Here is a 22,380-nt window from a genome sequence, read left to right on the forward strand (position 1 = left end):
TTTCAGTAATGAAGTTGTGCATTGATTTTATGGACATAGTATATACAGAATAAAGCCACAGTCCATTAGCTAAGAATTCCAGTCTGCATTCACCCCAGAAATTCTGGCAGAAGATGAGGAGCCTATCCTGACAGAAATTTTCTTTGGCAATTTTAGACAATGACCAAATACTTGGATTATATTCCAAATATAAAAAATAGAAATGAAGAATTCTGGCTCAGAGATCTTGTCAAATAATATCAAAATTTATTTGATATTATTTGAAAATTAAACATAGCCTTAATGGAAATATAAATACTTTATACCTTAGGTTCCAATCCCATAACATTGCTGCAAGTGTTCTTTATTCAACTGAATTTTACATAAATGCAAAACTTAAGACTACAAAAAATAAAATATAAAAAAGCAGATAGATTGAAAAATATGTCTCAACAAATGTGATAACAGCCTAATAATCCAATGTTACAGCATATTTGATATAAACTTATTTAAAATATTAATTAGATTCAAAGTACCTATATATGACTTGGAGAAAGAAAACAACATTCTGTAGAAACATAGAGGGGATTTGAATTTTCAACACAACCATATTAGGTGACCTATAGACTATGTGAATTGGCTTCAAGCTTACAGATTTCTGCCCATCCTGGATTTGGCCAATTATATTGGGATTTACCTGGATGTGAAGTTTTTGGGGCCAGATCTCCAAGGTCTATCCTTCTGACCATGATGACTTAAGAAAAAAACCATCTGGGGGATCATTGTGTAATTTAAAAGATTTCACTCTCTCTCTCCTTTTCTCTCTTCTCTCTTCCCACTATACTCGTCATCAAAAAATTCATTTAATCATTAATTATTCAACAAACACTGATTAACCAGCTACCATTTTCTAGGCTCTGCACCCTTAGGAATACACATGAATCCAGAGCTCAACAGAGAGCTAAGCACACTACATAAAATAGCTTCTAACCCCTTAACCAGTATGCTGCATAAACTAGTACCTCCCCGTACCGCATACCCCAGGACTTTCTCTTTCTTTCTCTCTCTCTTTCTATGTATGTATGTATATATATATATATATATATATATATATATATATATATATATACACACACATGCACACATATATATACACAACTGAGTGATTCAGTGCATTGATTTTATAACATTATATGGCATAGAATATAATATATCCTCTATATATCCTTTTTTAAGAAATATGTGTAAAATATATTTTAAATATTTATATAAATATAAACAGATTAATATTTTATATATTATTTATATATTATATATATATATATATAAGCTCTAGTGAGGTGTATACATATATATAAAATCCCTCACTAGAGCTTAGCTCTCAGAGGGCAAAGATTTTGTTTGCTTCTTTGCTCTACACACAGTGCCTACAACCCTCCCTGGCTCATAATAGGTTTTAAACCAACATTTTTGAATAAATGAATTTTAAAATAAGAAAAACCTAGACTCTATTTTTAAGGAATAGAGTGCCTAAGAGAAGTCAGCACACAACACAATTGGAAATTAATAACACGTGCTGTAGAAATTTAAGTAAGGGAATGATGACATTTGAAGGGGGTGGAGGATGAACAAACACAATCACAGGATGTCATGAATGGAAGGCCGTTAGGTCGGAGGAGGATGGCAGGAGGAGAAAAACTGACTTGCTCAAGTCAGGAGGCACTTGATGACACCATAAAACTAGAATGGAGGCCTACTGCCTTTTGTGTGATGTTTTGAAAACCAGAAGAAATTCACTGTGAGAGATGAGGAAGCCAGGAAGACAGATGGACACAGCAAGTTGAAGGCATACAGTGCTGTCTTGAGTGCAGACCTGTAGGACATTAGCAGACAGGAGAAGACAAGTTACTTTATTTCTGAATTTGTCCATAGTCATGTATTAAAATCAAATGACTGTATTTAACCACAAAAATTGCGCTGTATTTTGGATGTCAAAAAACCTCCTACAATTATTAAAACCAGACTCTGTGAGGCCAAATATTTAAAATGCATTTCTAATGGCAAAAAAAAGAACAACATGTATTCAGTTCCAAATATGTAAAAGTAGATTGGTTTTAAAAATTAGAAAATTTATAGAATGTTATACAAAATAGAAAATCTTTATACCTTAGAAGATCTTCATGGTGTCTTGGATAGATCACTGACAAGTAATACTTATGCAGATCATTTCCTTCCCAAGGCTTCAGCCTGCCAATGGAAAGAGGTAAGTGTTGAACTTACTAACCAAGTTCTCTTCTAGTTGCAAACTCCAGAATATGATGATTTATGCATGCAAAGCACTTACACTTCTACTTATTGCCTGAAACTTTCTCTGAAAAGAAAAAGAAATTGACTGGCATCAAACCAAAAAGTCTACTGATTAAATGTTTCAGCTGAGCCTAGTGACTCCTGAGCACTGAGCCATCACTTCAACAACATCTCCAACTATCAAAGAGGACAACTATAAACAGAAGTCCCACCAAAACGCACAGGAGCAGAATATGCACTTTTTTACCTGTTGACTCTGTCTCTTTAATTTTCATACTACTTTATCAGAAGATTCACCTGTAGTCAAAAGCCACCTATTCACAGACACAACTGACTGATTCAGAGCATTGATTCCATAATGTTATATGGCATAGAATTATATGCCCTGGAGAATTCCTCCCTGAAGAACGTGAAATCACTTCACAGAGACCTTCCTGTATTTTTGTGTGATAACTAAAGAGGCTTAAACTTGGCCCCTCGGGTGAGAAAGCTCAAGAGCACAAACATGGAGCAGCACTCCTTCTTATGTCTATGGAGAATGAGCACCTCTTCCCACGAGAGACTCAATTCCACCGTGACACCTCTCAGTAGGAGGTGAGAGCAGAGGCTGAATGAAAGTTGTCAATAGGGAAAGAAGGGAGGGGAGGAGTGAAGGTGAGAGCAAAGGCAGGTGACCTAGGGCTAGAGGATTCACATGGACACAATGCACAGTTTGTGCAACGGAGGGAGACATGGCAAGTAGATTAAAGGTGCTTTGTAGAAAGCCTGGATGCTCCCTCTGACTCAAGAACTTTTTAACATGGAGTCGAAATATCCTGACTGGCTTGTATAACTTTGAGCACATCACACAACTTTCTGATTCTATTACTTTCTCTGTAAAATAAAGATAATGATATTAATCTTATAGGATGTATATAAGAATGAGGACTCAGGGTTTAGTCTAAACTGGCTTGAGCAATAAAGGAAGCCATAGGCTCTGTCCCAGGAGACTGTAGAGATGAATGAATCTGCAGGCTTGGCTTTATCCAGAAGGCAGATGATGTGCTCACGCCAAGGCTCCACTTCTCTTCTTCTCATCTATAGTTTTGTGGGGTAGGTTCTACTCTCAAAAAAGCCCTCTTGTCCTTGCAGCAATAAGGCTGGCAACAACACATAGGGATATTCTCCCTAATCCATCTCCAGTGGGAAATGTCCCAGTGATGCTGAGGAAAGGGGGTTCTCAAAGAAGCAGTCCAGGGATGCCTCCCATATTAGTCCCCATGGTGGGATTACATGCCCATTCATGAACTAGTCCGGTGGGGAAAAGCTGTCTAATAGGTACTTTTCATAATTCCTACCCCATGACATCCCATGCGGGCTTCTGTTGTACTAATATGCTCTATAACCTGATGTCAGTGACTGTATCACAGGTGATGTACAATTTGTGAGAAGTCATCAAGATGTAGAGTCATGAATTGTACACTTTACATACGTTAGATTTCAACAAAAAGTGTATAAAAAAATTTCAGACACATATTTAAAAGGGTAAGTGGGGAATAATAGTAATGTTAATCTCCAATTTAAAGCCAATATGTCATGGATATAACAATAATCAAAATGTGGAGATTTTAACACACTTTCTCAAAGTTTGAGAGAGCAGACAACAAAAAATACAAAATGGAAAGATTTGAATAATAAAATGTTGATTTAACAGATGGTAATGAGAATAAGATATAGAAGAACACTTTCATCTCATTAACTCTATATTTTTATCCCAAAATATCTATATAATATTTACAAAAATTGAATATGTGTTTTGTCAAAAAGAAAATCTCAATAAATTCCAAAATCTTGGCAGTCATATATATACAGCATTCCTTGTAATAAAACTGCAAAAAAAAGCCCAAAATAGAAAAGAAAAACTAGTCTTAGAAACAAACTAACAACATACTTTAAAAAACTAGATGTAAAAACTCTTATGCTCATTTTATAAAAATTATATATATTTAATAAGTCTTTTATGTACATAGGAAGAATCAGAAAAAAATAGACATGAAATAATTTAGATTGGCTACTTTTAGGAATGATGGAATTGGGGGATGAGAATAGAGGTATTTTTGAGAGACACTTTTGTATTTTTATTTTATAAATCTACTGCTTGAATTTAAAAGAAATAAATTAATTTTGTAATAAATAAAAGCAAGGTTTTTAAAAATAGAAAGTGAAGTTCAGCCATGAGGTCTTTGCCCATGCCTGTGTCTTGAATGGTATTGACTAGGTTTTCTTCTAGAGTTTTTATGGTTTTAGATATTACATTTAAGTCTTTAATCCATCTTGAGTTAATTTTTGTATAAGGTGTAAGGAAGGGGTCCAGTTTCAGTTTTCTGCATATGGCTAGCCAGTTTTCCCAACACCATTTATTAAATAGGGAATCCTTTCCTCATTGCTTGTTTTTGTCAGATTTGTCAAAGATCAGATGATTGTAGATGTGTAGCATTATTTCTGAGGCCTCTGTTCTGTTCCATTGATCTATATATCTGTTTTGGTACCAGTACCATGCTGTTTTGGTTACTGTAGGCTTAGAGTATAGTTTGAAGTCAGGTAGCATGATGCTTCCAGCTTTGATCTTTTTGCTTAGGATTGTCTTGGCTATGCAAGCTCTTTTTTGGTTCCATGTGAAATTTAAAGTAGTTTTTTCTAATTCTGTGAAGAAAGTCAGTGGTAGCTTGATGGGGATAGCATGGAATCTATAAATTACTTTGGGCAGCATGGCCATTTTCATGATATTGATTATTCCTATCCATGAGCATGTAAATGTTTTTCCATTTGTTTGTGTCCTCTCTTATTTCCTTGAGCAGTGGTTTGTAGTTCTCCTTGAAGAGGTCCTTCACATCCCTTGTAAGTTGGATTCCTAGGTATTTTATTCTCTTTGTAGCAATTGTGAATGAGAGTTCACTCATGATTTGGCTCTCTGTTTGTCTATTATTGGTGTATAGGAATGCTTGTAATTTTTGCGTATTGATTTTGTATGCTGAGACTTTGCTGAAGTTGCTTATCAGCTTAAGGAAATTTGGGGCTGAGACGATGGGGTTTTCTAAATATATAATCATGTCATCTGCAGAGACAATTTGACTTTCTGTCTTCCTATTTGAATGTGCTTCTCTTGCTTTATTTCCCTGGCCAGAACTTCCAATACTATGTTGAATAGGAGTGGTGAGAGAGGGCATGCTTGTCTTCTGCCGGTTTTCAAAGGAAATGCTTCCAGCTTTTGCCCATTCAGTATGATATTGGCTGTGGGTTTGTCATAAATAGCTCTTATTATTTTTAGATACATTCCATTAATACCTAGTTTATTGAGAGTTTTTAGCATGAAGTGGTGTTGAATTTTATTGAAGGACTTTTCTGCATCTATTGAGATAATCATGTGGTTTTTGTCATTGGTTCTGTTTATGTGATGGATTGCGCCTATTGATTTGCATGTGATAAACCAACTTTGCATCCCAGGGATGAAGCTGACTTGATTGTGTTGGATAAGCTTTTTGATGTGCTGCTGGATTCAGTTTGCCAGTATTTTATTGAGGATTTTTGCATCGATGTTCATCAGGGATATTGGCCTGAAATTGTCTTTTTTTGTTGTGTCTCTGCCAGGTTTTGGTATCAGGATGACACCAAAAGCAATGGCAACAAAAGCCAAAATTGACAAATGGAATCTAATTAAACTAAAGAGCTTCAGCACAGCAAAAGAAACTATCATCAGAGTGAACAGGCAACCTACAGAATGGGAGAAATTCCTGCAATCTATCCATCTGACAACGGGCTAATATCCAGAATCTACAAGGAACTTAAACAAATTTACAAGAAAAAAGCAAACAACCCCATCAAAAAATAGGTGAAGAATATGAACAGACACTTCTCAAAAGAAGACATACATGCAGCCAACAAACATATGAAAAAAAGCTTATCATCACTGGTCATTAGAGAAATGCAAATCAAAACCACAATGAGATACCATCTCATGCCAGTTAGAATGCAGATCATTAAAAAGTCAGGAAACAGCAGGTGCTGGAGAAATAGGAACGCTTTTACACTGTTGGTGGGAGTGTAAATTAGTTCTACCATTGTGGAAGACAGTGTGGCGAGGATCCAGAATCAAAAATGCCTTTTGACCCAGCAATCCCATTACTGTGTATATACCCACAGGATTATAAATCATTCTACTATAAAGACATATGCACACATATGTTTATTGCAGCACTATTCACAATAGCAAAGTCTTGAAACCAACCCAAATGCCCATCAATGATAGACTGGATTAAGCAAATGTGGCACATATACACCGTGGAATACTATGCAGCCATAGAAAAGGATGAGTTCATGTCCTTTGCAGGGCCATGGATGAAGCTGGAAACCATCATTCTCAGCAAACTATCTCGGGGACAAAAATACAAACACCACATGTTCTCACTTATAGGTGGGAATTGAACAATGAGAACACTTGGACACAGGAAGGGGAACATCACATACTGGGGCCTGTTGAGGGGTGGGAGGTGGGGGGAGGGATAGCATTAGGAGATATACCTAATGTAAATGACGAGTTAATGGGTGCAGCACACCAGCATGGCACATGTATACATATGTAACAAATCTGCACATTGTGCACATGTACCCTAGAACTTAAAGTATAATAATAAAAAAAAAGAAATTTGATCCCCAATGTTGAAGGTGGGGCCTAGTGGGAGATGTTTGGGTCATGGTGGTGGATCTCTTATTAATAGACTGATTTCCTGGGGTGATGAGGGGAGTGAGTGAGTTCTTAGTTTGTTAGTTCTGCTAGAGATGGTTGCAAAAAATAGCTTGACACCTTCCCTCTTTCTCTTTTTTTCACTTCCTCTCTCACTGTGTGGTCTCTATACTCTGCCTCTCCTTCCCCTTCAGCCGTAAGTGGAAGCAGCTTGAGGTCCTCATCAGATGTAGATGCTGGCACCATGCTTCTTGTACAGACTGAAGAGCCATGAGCTAAATAAATCTCCCTTCTTTATAAATTACCGAGTCTCGGGTATTTCTTTACAGCAATGCTAACAGACTAAAACTACATTGCATTGATCTTCAGATAGATAACAAAAGATGAGTCAATTGACAAACCATTGAAAATTAAATGCGAGAACCAGAGTGTCAGTCACTCACAAAGAGGTCCTCATCTCTTGCAACAAGCAGGCAGAAAAAATGGAGATCATTTTCAGGGTTCAGTAGTCACAGTGGCTGAACTTCAATGATACCTGCATGCTTAATCAAGGTAGCTATGTTAAGCCAAATCTGGAGCCAGAGTTGGAAAAAATCTAAGGCTTTGACACATGGGATAAGAATTCTAGGTGGATGCCTCCAAAGATCTGGACTTCAAAGATATCACTAAACTTTCTAATACTGCAGAAGTGACCAACCCCTCCCTATTCAGGGCAGGAAGACTATTGAAGAGGCGCACGATCAGAAACAGCCTTCACCTCTTTTCCTCAACACCAGGCCTATAAATATGGTTAAGTCACAGCACAGCTCAGCCAGGGAAATAAGGAAAGAATGGAACAATACCACAAAAGAACTGCAAGATCTAACAGACCTTCACCAGCAAGGGGAGAACCATGGTACTTGTCCTGAGGGTGCTGGACCAGGAGGCTGGTAGGCAAGACTGGATAAGTGAAAGTTTATTGACCTGATCTGGAAAGAAAAGATAGGGAGTTTGGCAGCAGGGAAGTCTAGGGTAGAGGCATATTGATAGGCATATGGAGTGGGCATAAAGTGTGAAGGTCTTTGTATCTTGTGTTAACACCTGGTCAGTAGGTAAAATGACTCACCCAGTTGACAAATTAGCCTACTTCTTCTGTCAGCAACCACCCCAGTGCTGGCATGATGCCCACAAGAACAAAGTGGCCTGGCAGCAGAGATAAAGGCTATGCAAAAGCCCACGCAACGTGGAACTCATTTACCAAGACCAACCAGATTTACTAGTGATAATGTGTAACTCCTCAAAAAAATTACAAATCAGTGCATAGACCGTATACAAATATACCCATACACACTTAGAATTAATGTGATCTGATTTCATATTGTAATTCCTTAAACACAAATTCAGTCAACTCTATATGAATTGAAATAATACCAGTAAACAATTCAGATATTTATGTCAAATTTCATATGTAATAGAGAACACGTAAACAATCAGTAGGGATTTGTTTAACAATTATAAACCTAAAACCAGTTTAAATAGACACACAGATATATACATGTATTGCCTATTCCCAAATAATATACACAAATTATAATGACACCCCTTCATTTAGCAGAATATGTATATCTAATCTTAACATCACAGTATCAGTTTTATTCCAATTATTTTTAAGAACAATTGAGGAGGTAATCTGGGAAGATAGGTGACCGGATATCTTGTAGCTATCTATTTAGGAACAAAAGGAAAGGCAATTTTTTTGCCTGAGCCAGTTTCCAAGCTTAACTTTTCTTTTGGCATAGTGAGTTTGGGGTTCCAAGATTTTACTTTCCTGTCACAGACTACAAAAGGAAACTTCATAAAAGTTTCTAAATCAGTGGTCTGTAAATGAAAAAGATACTGATATTATCAAATGAGAATTTGAGAAACTTCCCACGTAGCTCTCTGGTCACCAACATTGGGTAAATATTTGGAAAGATACCAAGAGAAATCCAGTTTGGGATTATAATTTCTGTAAGGTCATGAAGTAGAACCATTTTTGGCCCCCCAAAATAGATGCACTTTTTTTTTATTCATCCGTGGAACAAATTTTCAATCCAAAAATAGAAACATCATCACCTTATTTGTTGGTCTCTTGAAGCTCTACCCTGTTACCAAAGCACAGTGAGCCTTCAGGCCAGTCTGAAGAACTATAATCATTTTGAAAAGTAATTCTGCAATAGCTAATAAAATTTGTAAACACAGATACTCCTCATCCTATCAGCCTCACTGTAGCAAATCTATCACACAGGTATAATGACATCAGTACATATGAGCATATGGAACAAGGCATTTATTGAAGCACTGTCTTAATGACAGTAATCCAGTAGCTACTTGGATGTTCATAATAGAGAAATGGATGAATAAACTGTTGTGTCATGTTATGAGAACATATGTATCTACTAAAAACAAGTGACAGCAGTTCTTTATTGAAAGAGATACATTTTCCAATATAAAAACTCAACAAACTTACATATTCATACAAAAAATGCAATCTGTTTTCACCCTTTATTAAATTTAAATAGAGTTCACTCAGGCAGTGGCCAAATCTTACTCAGCTTCTCAACACAGTCAGAATGTGTGTAAAATCACTTTTCTTCGCCATAATTTTATCAAAGCCCTCTTCATCTCACTGTTTCGTAAGCTATAGATGAGCGGATTGAGCAGAGGGGTAAGCAACGTGTAAGCCAATGACATCAGTTTCTTGGTTTCTGGTGAGTAGCCAGATTTGGGTTGTAAATAAGTCATATTGGCTGTGCCATAGAACAGGGTCACAGATGTGAGGTGAGAGGCACAGGTGGAAAAGGCCTTTTGTCTCCCAGTAGTTGATGGCATCTTCAGGATGGCAAACAGAACTCGAATGTAAGACAAGAGGATCAACAAGAAAGGAACCATAACAATCAAAATGGTGCCTGTGAAGGCATAGATTTCAAATAAGAAGGTGTCTGCACACACAAGCTCTAGTACCGGGGGAGTCTCACAGAAGAGATGATTAATTTCATTGGGGCCACAAAATGGAAAACTAAATACCCAAGTGGTCTGCACAGTAGCCACCATGATCCCTGAGATCCATGAGAATATTACTAATTTCATAAAAACCCCTCTGTTCATAATCACTGGGTAGTTCAGAGGATGGCAAATTGCAGCAAATCGGTCATAAGCCATCGCTCCCAGGAGAAAACATTCAGTCCCACCAAAAAGAAGGATGAAATACATCTGTGCAAAACAGCCCACAAAAGAAATCATAGTTTTCTCAGTAGAGAGCACCACCAGCATTTCAGGCATAATGACTGCACTGAAACTCACCTCCACCACAGATAGGTTCAGGAGGAACAGGTACATGGGAACATGGAGGCTCTGGTTTAAGGAGATGACGACTGTAATGATGGCATTTCCCATCAGGGTCACCACATAAATAACTAGGAAAACCCCAAAGAGCTGCACCTGGAGCTCAGGAAAGTTAGAAAAACCCAGGAGGATGAATTCAACCACACAGCTTTGATTTTGTCTTTTCATTTCAGTAGTTGAAACTTATATTGTTTTTATGGACCTGGTATATCGAGTATGAAGTCATAATCCCATAGCTGTGAGTTCGAGTCTGGAATTCTTGACAGCAGATGTAATGACAAGCTCATTTTGACAGAACTTCAGGTTGGCACTTTTGAAGAATGGCCAATGACTTGTAATAGTGAATCTTTAAAATACAAATAAAGAAGTGAAGTATTTTGGTTCAGAAATCTTGTTTTTAAAGTACAAAATAACAGTAAATGTTATCTGGCAACATCTTTGTTTTGTAGGTTGCTCTCTCTCTCCTCTCTTAATGCCAAGTCCCCCTTTAAAAGCCTCTGCTGTCTTCCCAAAAAGTGAAGCAGTGTCCTTAAAGGCAGGAGCCTATACCTCTTCCCTTAATTGGATTCTGCAAGCAAAGAGCAACTGAAGCTGCGTTTTGGTTACGCCTGGATTGCGAGCTAGTCTGGAACTTGGCTGCAGTCCTAACTCTGCCACTGTCTCCAAGATGGGTCTCTGCCTCTGCTGCACTTGGGTTCCCCATCTGTATGGGTTAGAAGCAGCAGAATGATCCCTTCTGGCTCTGACATAGGTGTTTCTCTAATTTGTTGATAGAAAACTGCAGGCTGCAAGGCCTCAACTCCAATCAGATGGGAGCTGGGCTGAAGGGAACATGGAGTAGTGGTGGGTGGATACATAGGCAGCACACATACTGTCTGAGTCACTTTGGGCCTGCCAGTCCCATGCGGAGATGACCATTTTCTTCCCAATCCAACTGCCCCTCCAGAGCCACTCTCAGGGCAAAGCGACTTCATTCTCTCTGCTCTCAACCAGAGCAACAATCCTTGTCTCCCAGTATTCCCTTCACTGTCAGGGCCCACAAGTCTTTAAAATCTGGAGTCCTCCTGGCCTTAAGAGTCCATCCCCGCTGACACTCTCCACCTCACTGCCTCTTTTCCTCTCCCTTCACCTCCTCTACCTTTAAATGGAAACCTAACTGGCTATTCCATGTTTTATACCCGTTCCTCCAATCTGTACCTCAAATTTCTGACAAAATAATATCACCCTCCCTCCCAGAAACTTCAGAGTCTCCCCTTAGCAGTAAAATACAATGCCCACTTCTCAGGCTGGCATTTAAGGGGAACTAGAGTGATAACAATTGCTTTAGGAATGTAAATGAGGGAAACATTACTTCTGAATGGACAGTGAGGGTGGGAAACCATAATCACAAGATGACATGGGTGGAAGGTCCATTAAGCAGAGGAGAAAAAGCATAAGGAGGAAGGCTGCCTTGCTCAGATAGAAGGTATTCAATGACACCTTAGTACTAGCATGGACCTCTAAACTGGACTTTGTGTGATGCTTCAAAAGCCAGCAGAATCTTACTGTGGGACAAGAGGAAGCCAGGAGGAGAGAAGGACACAGCAAGCTGAAGACATCTTGATTTCATATCATTAGGACATTAGCAGAGAGGAAAAGGCAATTGATTTATTGAGTCTGACCATAGTGATATTAAAAATCAAATATATGTTTTAACTGTAACAAAATATTTTGGATGTAAAAAATCTCCTAAAATAGACTTGGCAGGAAAAAAAAAATGCCTAAGTATCATTTTAATAGACAAAACTACATTTTCAGCTCCAGGCCTATAAAACCAAATAGGTTTGTAAAATGAGAAAATTTAGAGTATCCTACTAAAAATGGGCAACTTTTAAGGAGCTGATAAAGCAAAGTTACAAAATAAATCTAAATTACTGCCTTCATGAGTAATTTTTTTAAGCTGAACTTAAATGCTCCATCTTTTCCCTTTAACATAAAACAACATAATGCTGATTTAGCTAATTCACTGATATGTTCTACTGGCTCTGGCATTAACTTTCTGTATAATCTTGGGCAAATAACTCCCTATCAGGGTTTCATCTTTCTAACCAATTGGACTTATTTCTGACCGCTTTCACCCCGCTCCCTCAACTACATACCTCTAAGAATTGATGATTTGTGCAAGCAAACCGTCTATAGATCTAATTACTTTCGAACTTTTATGTGAATATGAAGGGCACAGCAATTGACTTTCTTACCTGAGCACTGAGTTATCACTTGATAAGTATCTCCAATTATCAGTGAGGATAACTACAGATGGCAAACCCACCAGCAAGTACCAAAGCAGAATCTTCAGATCCTTATCTATTCACTGTCCCTGATTTTCATCCCATTTATTGTTTTACCTCTTCAATTAAAAAGCACTTCCTAAATACAACTTAGTGATTCAGTGCATTGATTTTAAATTATACTGCATTAAATTTTATGCCCTGAGAGAAATCTTCTCTGGAGAACTGACACACAATTTATACAGACTTTCCTGTATGGGGGCAAGGAATCTCTGCTGCACAAACCTGGAATACGACTCTTCCAGGTTTCCATAGGGAATTAACACCTCTTCACACGAGAGACCCAATTCCACCAAGACCTTTCCCATTAAGAAATGAAAGCAGAGACTGAATGAATGTTAATAAATAGGCACAAATGCAGACGGGAGAAAAGAATGTGAGCGTGAGTAAAGGCAGAGTGATTTGGACAGAGGATCTGATTGGACAAGATAGACAGTTTGTGCAATGGTAGGAAATGTGTTATGGCAAGTAAATTGAAGTTACTTTGTGGAAAGCCTGGAGATACCAAAACTTATATTTTCTGGTAGTAATATGGAAATACTAAATTTTGGGGGAAAGTCTTTTAGATAATTTTATAGTCAAAACTTTTTAACTTGAAGTCAAAACATCTGAACTAATATGACTTTGAGCATCATGTCTCTTCTCTGGCTCTATTACTTTTTTGATAAAATCAAGATAATGTTATTAACTTCACAAGGTATATGTAACAATCAGAGGACCCAGAGTTGAGTTCACACTGATTTGAGCAATCGATAAGACTATTAGCTCAGTTCCAGCAAAGTATAGGGATGAATAAATCTGTAGGCTTGGCTTTATCCAGAACTCAGATAATGTTTCCAGGACCTGGATTTCTTTTTTTCTCTATTTCTCATCTCTGCTTTCCTAGAGTAGGTTCTATTCTCAATGAATATTTTCCCTTTAGTGTCAATAAGGCTGCTAACAACACTTACGGATAGATCCTCTCTGTATCCAGTGGGCAATGTACCAGTTATCCTGAGGATAAAGGGTTTTCATTTGCAAAAACTAATCCAAGAACCCCTCCTGTATCATTTACTATCGTGGGATTACATGACTATCCACCTATAAACCAGACACTGTGACTGTGAATGAGATGAGAAATGCTACCTAATATGCAAATTTCATGGCATTCTATCCTATAACCAGGTGCAGCATCAATTCTAACTATGCATACCTGAAAATGTTTAATTTTTTAAAAATCCCCAAGGTACTGTTTATAGGAGAAGGAGGTCAAAGAATGATGGTGATTCAACACACAAATGCTCTATACATAAAGCATGGTATACTTTAAATTATTATATGAATACAAGGAAGTGAGATGAAAGCTGAGAAACAATAATGTTGCATTATTTATTTTTGCAAGATGGACTGGACAGAAGTAGAACTAGGATGTAATGAATAGAGAAAAATCATATATATTGTAGAGGATAAATAGTAATATATAGTCCTGTATATGAATGTGTTACATAAAGAAGACAGGATTTCAAATGTTTGTGGAAGAGAGGATGAATAAATAGAAACATGGACAGGGAAGTCCATAAATAAATCACTTCAAGGGCTTTGCACACCTTTGGAACTGGTTCCTGCGTCCAAGAGTGAGGGGAAAAGGGATATACTTACCCTCGTAAAATAAGTCAAGGAGTAAATAGTCACACACTCTATTAATGAAGAAGTCTTCTCAGAATTGACAATCCCTTCGTTGAACAAGCTGAAAACCTGATGGTAAAGGCATTGTTATGAGCCTATACAGATGTCCCAGTCCCCTGAGTCATGCAAAAAAAAAGAAAAATCCATTGAAACCCTTGAAGTGGGAAATGGGAAGTGTGATATACAGAAATTATCTTCTTTCCTATGAGTCTGTTACCTAAGACTGTTGCAAAGCAACAGAGTAAGTGCCATCAGCAGGCAATGGGATCAGCAACAATTTTTGGGGGGTGGGGGAGGGTGTTATGATGGTGGTATTGTTGGACCTATCATTGTATGTAGGACTCCCTTGAGAATTTCTTGAAAGGTCAGTCTAGTGGTGATGAATTCCCTCAGTTTTTGCTTGTCGGGAAAAACTTTATTTCTCCTTCCATTCTGAAGGATAGCTTTTCTTGGTATAGTATTCTTGGCCACCAATTATTTTCTTTCAGCGCTTTGAAAATATGACTGTCTCTTTGCTTATAGAATTTCTGCAGAGAAACCTGCTGTAAGTCTAAAGAGGACTCCCTTATATGTGACTTGATGCTTTTCTCTTGATGTTTTTAGAGTTCTCTTTTTATCTTTGACTTTTAACAGTTTGACTATAATGTGCCTCAGGAAGGATCTTTTGGGGTTAAATATGTTTGGGGACTTTGAGCTTACTGGATCTGGGTCCTCATATCTCTCCCAAGACTCTGAAAGTTTTTAACTATTATTTTGTTTGATAGGTTTTCTATGCCTTTTCCCATCTCTTCCAGAACTCTCATAGTACAAATATCTGTTTGCTTAATGGTGTCCCATAAGTCCTATAGGCCTTTTTCATTCTATTTTATTTATTTTATTTTTATTTTCACTCACTGGCTAATTTCAAACAACTGATCTTCAAGTTCAGATATTCATTCTTCTGCTTGATCTGGTCTGGCTATTGAAGCTCTCTGTTGTATTTTTTATTTCATTCACTGAATTCTTCAGCTGCAGGATTTCTGTTTGGTTTTTTTTTATGATATCTGTCACTGTGTTAAATTTCTCATTCATATCATGAATTGTTTTCTTGATTTTGTTGAATCTTCTATATGTATTCTCTTGTATTTTACTGAGTTTCCTTAGGATCGTTATTTTGAATTCCTTTTCTGGCAACTCATAGATCTTTTTTCCTGTGAGATCTGTTATTAAAGAGTTATTGTGTTCCTTTGGTGGTGTCATATTTCTTTATTTTTCATGTCTTTTGTGTCTCTGCATTTATGTCTCTGCATCTGGTGGAAAAATTGCATCTTCCAAACTTTATAGAGGGGCTTTCATAGAAAAGGAATTTCACCTGCAGTTGTGTCTTTGTGTAGCTATTGAGAAAGGTGTAGTGACTCTGGTTCTGAGTAGATGTAGTAGTATAGTCTCTGTGCAATTTCTTCAACTGCAATCAACATCAGCAATAACTGTGGGTGCCTCAGTGTTGTGGCCTGTAGAAGCTTGTGGCAGTGGCAATGGTGGCATGGGTTGTTAAGGTGCTCAGTAACAGGGGCTTTGGAGGTCCTCCTTTTCTCATTTTTCCCATAATGGGGAGAGGTAGCTGAGGTGTCTCCTCTTGGTGTCAGATCTGACATGGCCTACAAGCAGCTGCAGCAGTGCTAGGTTCCAGGTGCATGTGCTCAGAGCATCTGTGGAGCTGGAGTACTAAGCTCAGGGTCTCAGGAACCTATTGTGTGACCAACTTGGGTCTTAATGTGCAGGTTCACCCTCTGTAGTGGGGTTGGATATAGACTGCCAACAGTATCTGTGACTCTGAGGCATCCCCTAGCAGCTGAGGCCTAGAAAGTCAGGTTGTATCTATGACTCTGACCCTGGAGATTAGGACATAACACTGGCTTAGCTCTGGGGAAGAAGGGGTGCTTCAGAGGTTTGGGCCCAGGGAGCAAGGTACAGCTGCAATTTGGGAACCAGAACCAATAAAGTTCAGTGGCAACTCAGGTCCCAGGGGATGAGAAATCATGCTGTGGTGACTCTAGACCTTGGGAAGGTGGGAGTATCCCAGACTCTGTGAGGCAGGTGTAGTGACAGTGCAGACTCCAGAATGGTGGATCACAGCTGTTGTTTGGGCCCTGGGGGACAGGGAGCAGCACAGTGATGACTCTACTTCCTGGGAATGAGGGGTGTCTCAGCAGCTCATGCCCTAGGGGGCTAGTCCAGCTCCAGGAGAGTAGGGTACTTGAGTTGTTTGGTCTCTAGAGCATGGTGTCTAAGCTCAGGCACTGCTCTGTTTCCCTGGGATGCAGGGTACTAATATAGCTAAGCCTCGATATGTACAGCTACTCAGCCTAGGCACCAATTCCCCAGGGACAATGTGTCACTTCAGCTAAGGACTGGGGGCATGACCACTCTGGGTGGCCCAGGCACCATTTCCCCAGGATGCAGGGCATGCTTCTGCTTAGGCTCCAGGGAGGCATGACTGCTCTGAGCAGCCAAGGTATTGTTTTTCCAGGAAGCAGGATACTGGTTCAGCTCACACACAGAGGGGCAGAGCACAGCAGCAACTGGGAAGGGTATATGGAACGACTTCACCAAAGCACTGTTTCCCTGGGAGGTAGTACATAGCTTCAGCTCAAGTCCTGTGGAGCAGAGCGTGACAGCAGCTGGAGAGGTTTTTGGAGCAGCTCTGTAGAGGCAACATTTCCTCAGGAGTGGATGAGCAGCTTTAGCTCAGGCTCCTAGGGGGAAGGTGCAGCAACAACTGGAAAGGGTAGATGGGCAGGTCTGCCAAAGCACTGTTTCTGTGGGAGGGAGTATGCAGCTTCACCTCCAGCCTGAAGGGGTGAGGTACAGCAGCAAATGGGAAGGGTAGGTACAGCTGCTCACTGGTTACAGATGTTGGGCCACAGGGTAGGGGTATTTTGGAGCCTCAGGGGTGAATGGGTGCTGTGGTCACTCACCCCCAAAGCAAAACACACTCCAGCAGTATTCCCAGGTTCAAGACAGCATTGTAATGCATAGCTGCATGGGCCACAGTCAGGGGCTGAGACAGGGGCTGGGACACAGGGCACAGTGTCAACTCCACTGGTGACAGAGGGGAGCACAGGTATAGCTATGGACTCCAGGCAGCTCTCTTAGCTGGGCTTAGTGCCTGTGAGGACTACAAGAGTCCACAACAGTGAGGACTATAGGTGTCTGAGGTGTTGATGGGGCCTGCTGAGGTGACCTTGCTTGCCTTTTCCCCGCAAGGAGAAGTCCTTACTGGTTCCAAGCTGATCCCAGCTGGCAAATGGGGTGATGGGGCCCAGGTGCTTCCTTCCATTCTCTGTGTGGCTGTCCTGAGTTTCTGTGCCCACCCAGGGTTTCTGTGGCTCCCTTGATAAACTTTGGTGCTCTCCTTTAGTTATTTTTATCAAAATATAGTGGTTTATAGTGGTTTATTTGTTGTTTTGGCTATCTTTGTGGGGGATGGGTAGGACTAGCACTAGGGACTTTTAGAGGGCTATCTGGCTGTCATCAAAATCCAAATATATATAATTTTTTAAAAAATAGCAATTGATGAAGAAGCACTCTACCAGGAAGAGGCATACCCAGTGCTCTTCCCTCTCAGGATTCCCTTTGGACACTGTAATATGATGTATACTTTGGAGAGCAGGATGGTAAGGGTCAGCACAGGAGTGGTATAATACATAAACAGTTAACATTTTAGACATGAAAGTCTCAATAGTCATACATGTCCTTTAAATATTTCCTATCCTCCAGGGTAAAGAGAGAAGCTTATACTTTATACTCTCTGAAAGAGGACCTCTTTTCTTTTGCATAGAAATATAAATATATCTATCACTGCCAAGAAAAATGTAAATTTCTGTTATAAAAATCCTCCAGGAACATCACAATTGACAGTCTCTAAGGTAGCATCCCTAAAACCATAGGGACCCTAAGGGGCCTCTCCCCAGAGAACCAATCCCCAGTAATCTCTAAGTATCAGCCTGGTCTTGCAAAACTTCACGCCTAGGGCAGGGTTTCTTTCATTCTTTCCTCAGATTTGCCTTTTAGGAACTTGACTGTGGAAGCAGCAGGGAGAATGGATTTGAGGAGGCTGCTAAAGTTAACCAGGTGAACAGTGGGTAAGCTTCGGAAAAATTAAGTGGTATAGGCAATTGGATTGGTGATTGATGGAAATCTGGGAGATGAGAACAAGGCAAGAGTGACAACTAAGTTTTGGCATAAGCAACTGAGCAAAACTTAAAAGACAAAATAGAGGATTGGATGATGAGTTCAATCTGAAACACGTGTGTTTGGGGTCAACCAAGTAGAAAAGTCCAGTAGGCAGCAGGATATACTACTCTCACAATTTTTATTCATCAGTTATACCACAATAAAGCTGGAAAATAACAAAAAGAAAGGAAGGGAATAGATTGAGTAGGTATAAAGGGATAAGATCTGGGCTTCTGTCTTAAACAGAAGTGCAAAGATCTGATCTGTGGTGACAGGAGAGAAGGCAGAGTAAAGGGGTACATTTTGATGGTTCTAAGCTTGGTTCACCTTTGTATTCAGACCAGTCTGGGAATCACTGACAGCTGCTAGAGCTGATACATTCAGAAACAATTTATTTGAAGGACAGAGGAGACTCTGGGGGAGAAAGTAGTCCTGAAAAAGAAAACAGAAGGCTAAAGCTTTGAAAACTGAGAATAGTGAGGAGGCAGAAGATGTGGGAAGATGGGAATAGGGCCAGGGCAGTAAGACTGAGATTCTGAGCACAGTCTGTGTCCTCATCTTAAGGAGGCTTAATGGCAGAGTCTTAAGAGAGGGGACTGCCTTCAAAGAGCAGGAAAATCAATTTGTAAAGGAGAGGTCATCTCTCTAACATCCCTGGGGACATAGAGTTTCTAAGAAAGGCTCAGTTTGGTGACCTATGGGATAAGCTGTCCAGATCTACCTTCAAGAATGAAGAATCTTCAGGAATGAAGATTTTGCGAGTGCCAGAAAGGCCTGAGCTGTCAGCCCCTAAAAGGACTGCTTCACCTGGGGCATCTGTATCTACTAACTGATCAATGGCAGAGAATAAGGGCTTGGCCCCCACTCTGAAGGTCAGGACATCTCTGAAGGGTCATCCCCGCCTTCAGTCCATTGAAGCCTTCAGGTAGTCTGCCTCAAAACTCAACTTCTTTCTTTGCTAAATCCTGCTCTTCTTTCCTTCCCTTCCACAGATGTTGATCCCATTGCACACTAATCTCTATCGCAGCATTTCCTGCAGAACCTAATCTACTATTTAAACTGTTTAAACAATAGTTTAAAAATATGAATGTTTGGATCCTGGCAACACCAGCAGGCACTGAAGACCCTGCATGGGGGTTGTGGGACTCTGCACCTTTGCTTTAAACCTAACCACGGAAACCCCAGAAGCACCTTTCTCGCCAAAGATAGTATCTTGAAGCACAGCTGAAGTTCCTGTGCCTCAGTTACCTTGTCTACAAAAGCAGAGGAATTACATTAACACTCTTTAGGCTCATACCCACTTCTAGAATGCTATTCTATTTCATTTTTCTGTTCATTATGGTAATAACAAAAGAAAGAGAACAAGGGAGATAAAATAACATGAAGAAGAAAGGGCTTAATGCATTACAAAAAACCAAAGAGCAAAGCGTGAAGGAGAGAGTGGCAGAGATGATTAGGAGAGGTGTGCATGAAGCCTGGTAGGTTCATTAGGATTTTTTCCCCAATTATAATGGGTTTTTAAATATTTTCCACAGATAAAACTGTCAGACTTTTGTTTCAAAATTACTACTTTTTTATTGTGCTAGGTGTTAAAATGAATAGATTTGGATTGAAATAAATGTCTCATAATTATCCCTACTCCTATGGAAATGATAATGTCATCTTCAAAGTGAGGGAAGATTGACTTCAAGCTGTTTCAACAAAAAGTGGGTCTAATGAGCAAAGGTGTGATTAGAGCCCATCTGGTCAAGAACACGATCCACCTGCCCATGCAAACTGGCAAAGTCATAAATTCATTCCATTGGGACTGGCTACAAGACTGAATGGATCGATACACCTGTTAAATCATTCCATAGTCAAACAAATTTTGTTTGACAGCTCAAATTTATTTTTGTCAGCCTGGTCTTAGATACATGTAAAAGTTTGGATTCAGTGGCCATTTAGACCCTGTGATTACAGCAGACTGCGAGTCCCTCAAGGGCAGGGGTTTTTCAGTTTTGAAGCTCCTGTGACTATCATGTGTTGCTGGAAGGTAATTAGATAGTAGATTTATTAATTGAACAGAGATATAAATGAACAACAACGAAAAGCATAATTAATTGATTTGAATTAATTTGAGTCTATGTGACTTAGCTTCATGTGAAAACGGATCTCCAGTGAGCATCCAGTGTATTGACAACAAAAAGATGTCCCATAAAATTTTCTTTTTTAAGATATTCTCAGGTTACTTGAAGCAAATTGAATTATTCCCTTAAATGGCTAAGTGTATTCCCATTTGGAGTTTAGAATCTGATGGTTCCCAGTTTGACCCTCCCAAGTTTGAGCCAACTTTCCCAAGTCATTCACAGATAAGTTTTTAGCTACAGAAATGAAAATCCTGTCTCTATTTAGTGGTATCTGGGTGCTTTCCCAAGATGGTGGCATTGAGTATATCTTCAGGCTTATCTAAAGTAGAAACTTTTCAGAAAGTAACGTAGCAATACTATATCTGTTAAAATTAAAAGTACATTTGCTCCTTGATCCAGCTCTCCCCTTGGGATATATATGCATACAGCTGTTTATTGCATCATAGTTTGTTTTGGCAAAAAAATTGAAACTGATAGCCAACAAATACTGTGTTATTGTATAAATAGTGCGATACCCAATATTACGCAGTGACTTAAAAGGATGAATTAGACCAAATGAACTAACCTGGAGAAATATCTTTGATCTATGGTATTGTAAAATACACAGTCCTTCTATCTTTACAAATTCAAATTGTGTGCAATGGCCTACAACGAAATAACACCACAGTGTGTGTAAAACCACTTTCTTCTCCAGTTTCCTAAGTACCCTTTAGATCTCAAGCTGTAGTTCAACAGATTAGCAGAGAGATGAGCAGAAAGCAGGCCAGAGATTTAAGTTTCTTATTTCCTAAGGAGCAGCCAGATTTCACTTGTAATAAATGATATTGTTTGTACCCATAAAAGACAAATATATGACAAGAATTTTAGCAAGAAAAAAATCATAAGATTTAGGATGATGTCCATAAATGCAGATTTCATGTCTATAAGCTCTAGCATTGGTGAGATTTCACAATAGGGACCATTAATTTCATTACAGCCACAATAGCAAAAATTAAGTTTGTATCCCCAAAATGCAACACAGAAAGACAAAGAAATTATTAGAAAAAAATGCAAGACTTAAAGGCTAGAAGACTCAACAACTACATGCAATTTTTACCAAGAAATTCTAACTCATTGGAGCATGAGGTGTTTTTGTTTCTTCCAATAACTATTACCAATTAGATCACGAAAAAAATCCTTTTTCCATTGCATAGCATTTCTCTTGATGACATTTTGGGCAGACTTATGTATGTTTTCAGCTAGTTAGTTGTTAAACTAGTTTCATTCTACTATTAAGAATTTAATCTCTTTAAAAATCCAAACTTGGCCGGGCGAGGTGGCTCACACCTGTAATCCCAGCACTTTGGGAGGTGGAGGCGGGCGGATCACGAGGTCAGGAGATCAAGACCATCCTGGCTAACACGGTGAAACCTTGTCTCTACTGAAAATAGAAAAAAAATTAGCTGGGCATGGTGGTGGGTGCCTGTAATCCCAGCTACTCGGGAGGCTGAGGCAGGAGAATGGTGTGAACCTGGGAGGTGGAGCTTGCAGAGAGATGAGATTGCGCCACTGCACTGCAGCCTGGGTGACAGTGCAAGACTCCATCTCAAATACAAAAAAAAAAAAGAAAAAAATACAACCTTATAACTTATTCATATTCTTCTTCTTCCCACCTCAAATATATGCTAGAGTGATGCAA

The 22,380-nt window shown here is 39.2% G+C and overlaps 1 protein-coding gene across 1 annotated transcript; it reads right to left on the bottom strand.

The window, feature by feature from the left end:
* Positions 1–9,592: 9,592 nt before the first annotated feature.
* Positions 9,593–10,537, bottom strand: LOC101137409 (olfactory receptor 10A3). The gene has a single exon (XM_004050645.4). The coding sequence runs from the start codon at positions 10,535–10,537 to the stop codon at positions 9,593–9,595; it is 945 nt and encodes a 314-aa protein (XP_004050693.3).
* Positions 10,538–22,380: the final 11,843 nt, after the last annotated feature.

The sequence above is a fragment of the Gorilla gorilla genome, chromosome 9 (genome assembly GCF_029281585.2).
Source record: "Gorilla gorilla gorilla isolate KB3781 chromosome 9, NHGRI_mGorGor1-v2.1_pri, whole genome shotgun sequence".
Classification (NCBI taxonomy): domain Eukaryota; kingdom Metazoa; phylum Chordata; class Mammalia; order Primates; family Hominidae; genus Gorilla; species Gorilla gorilla.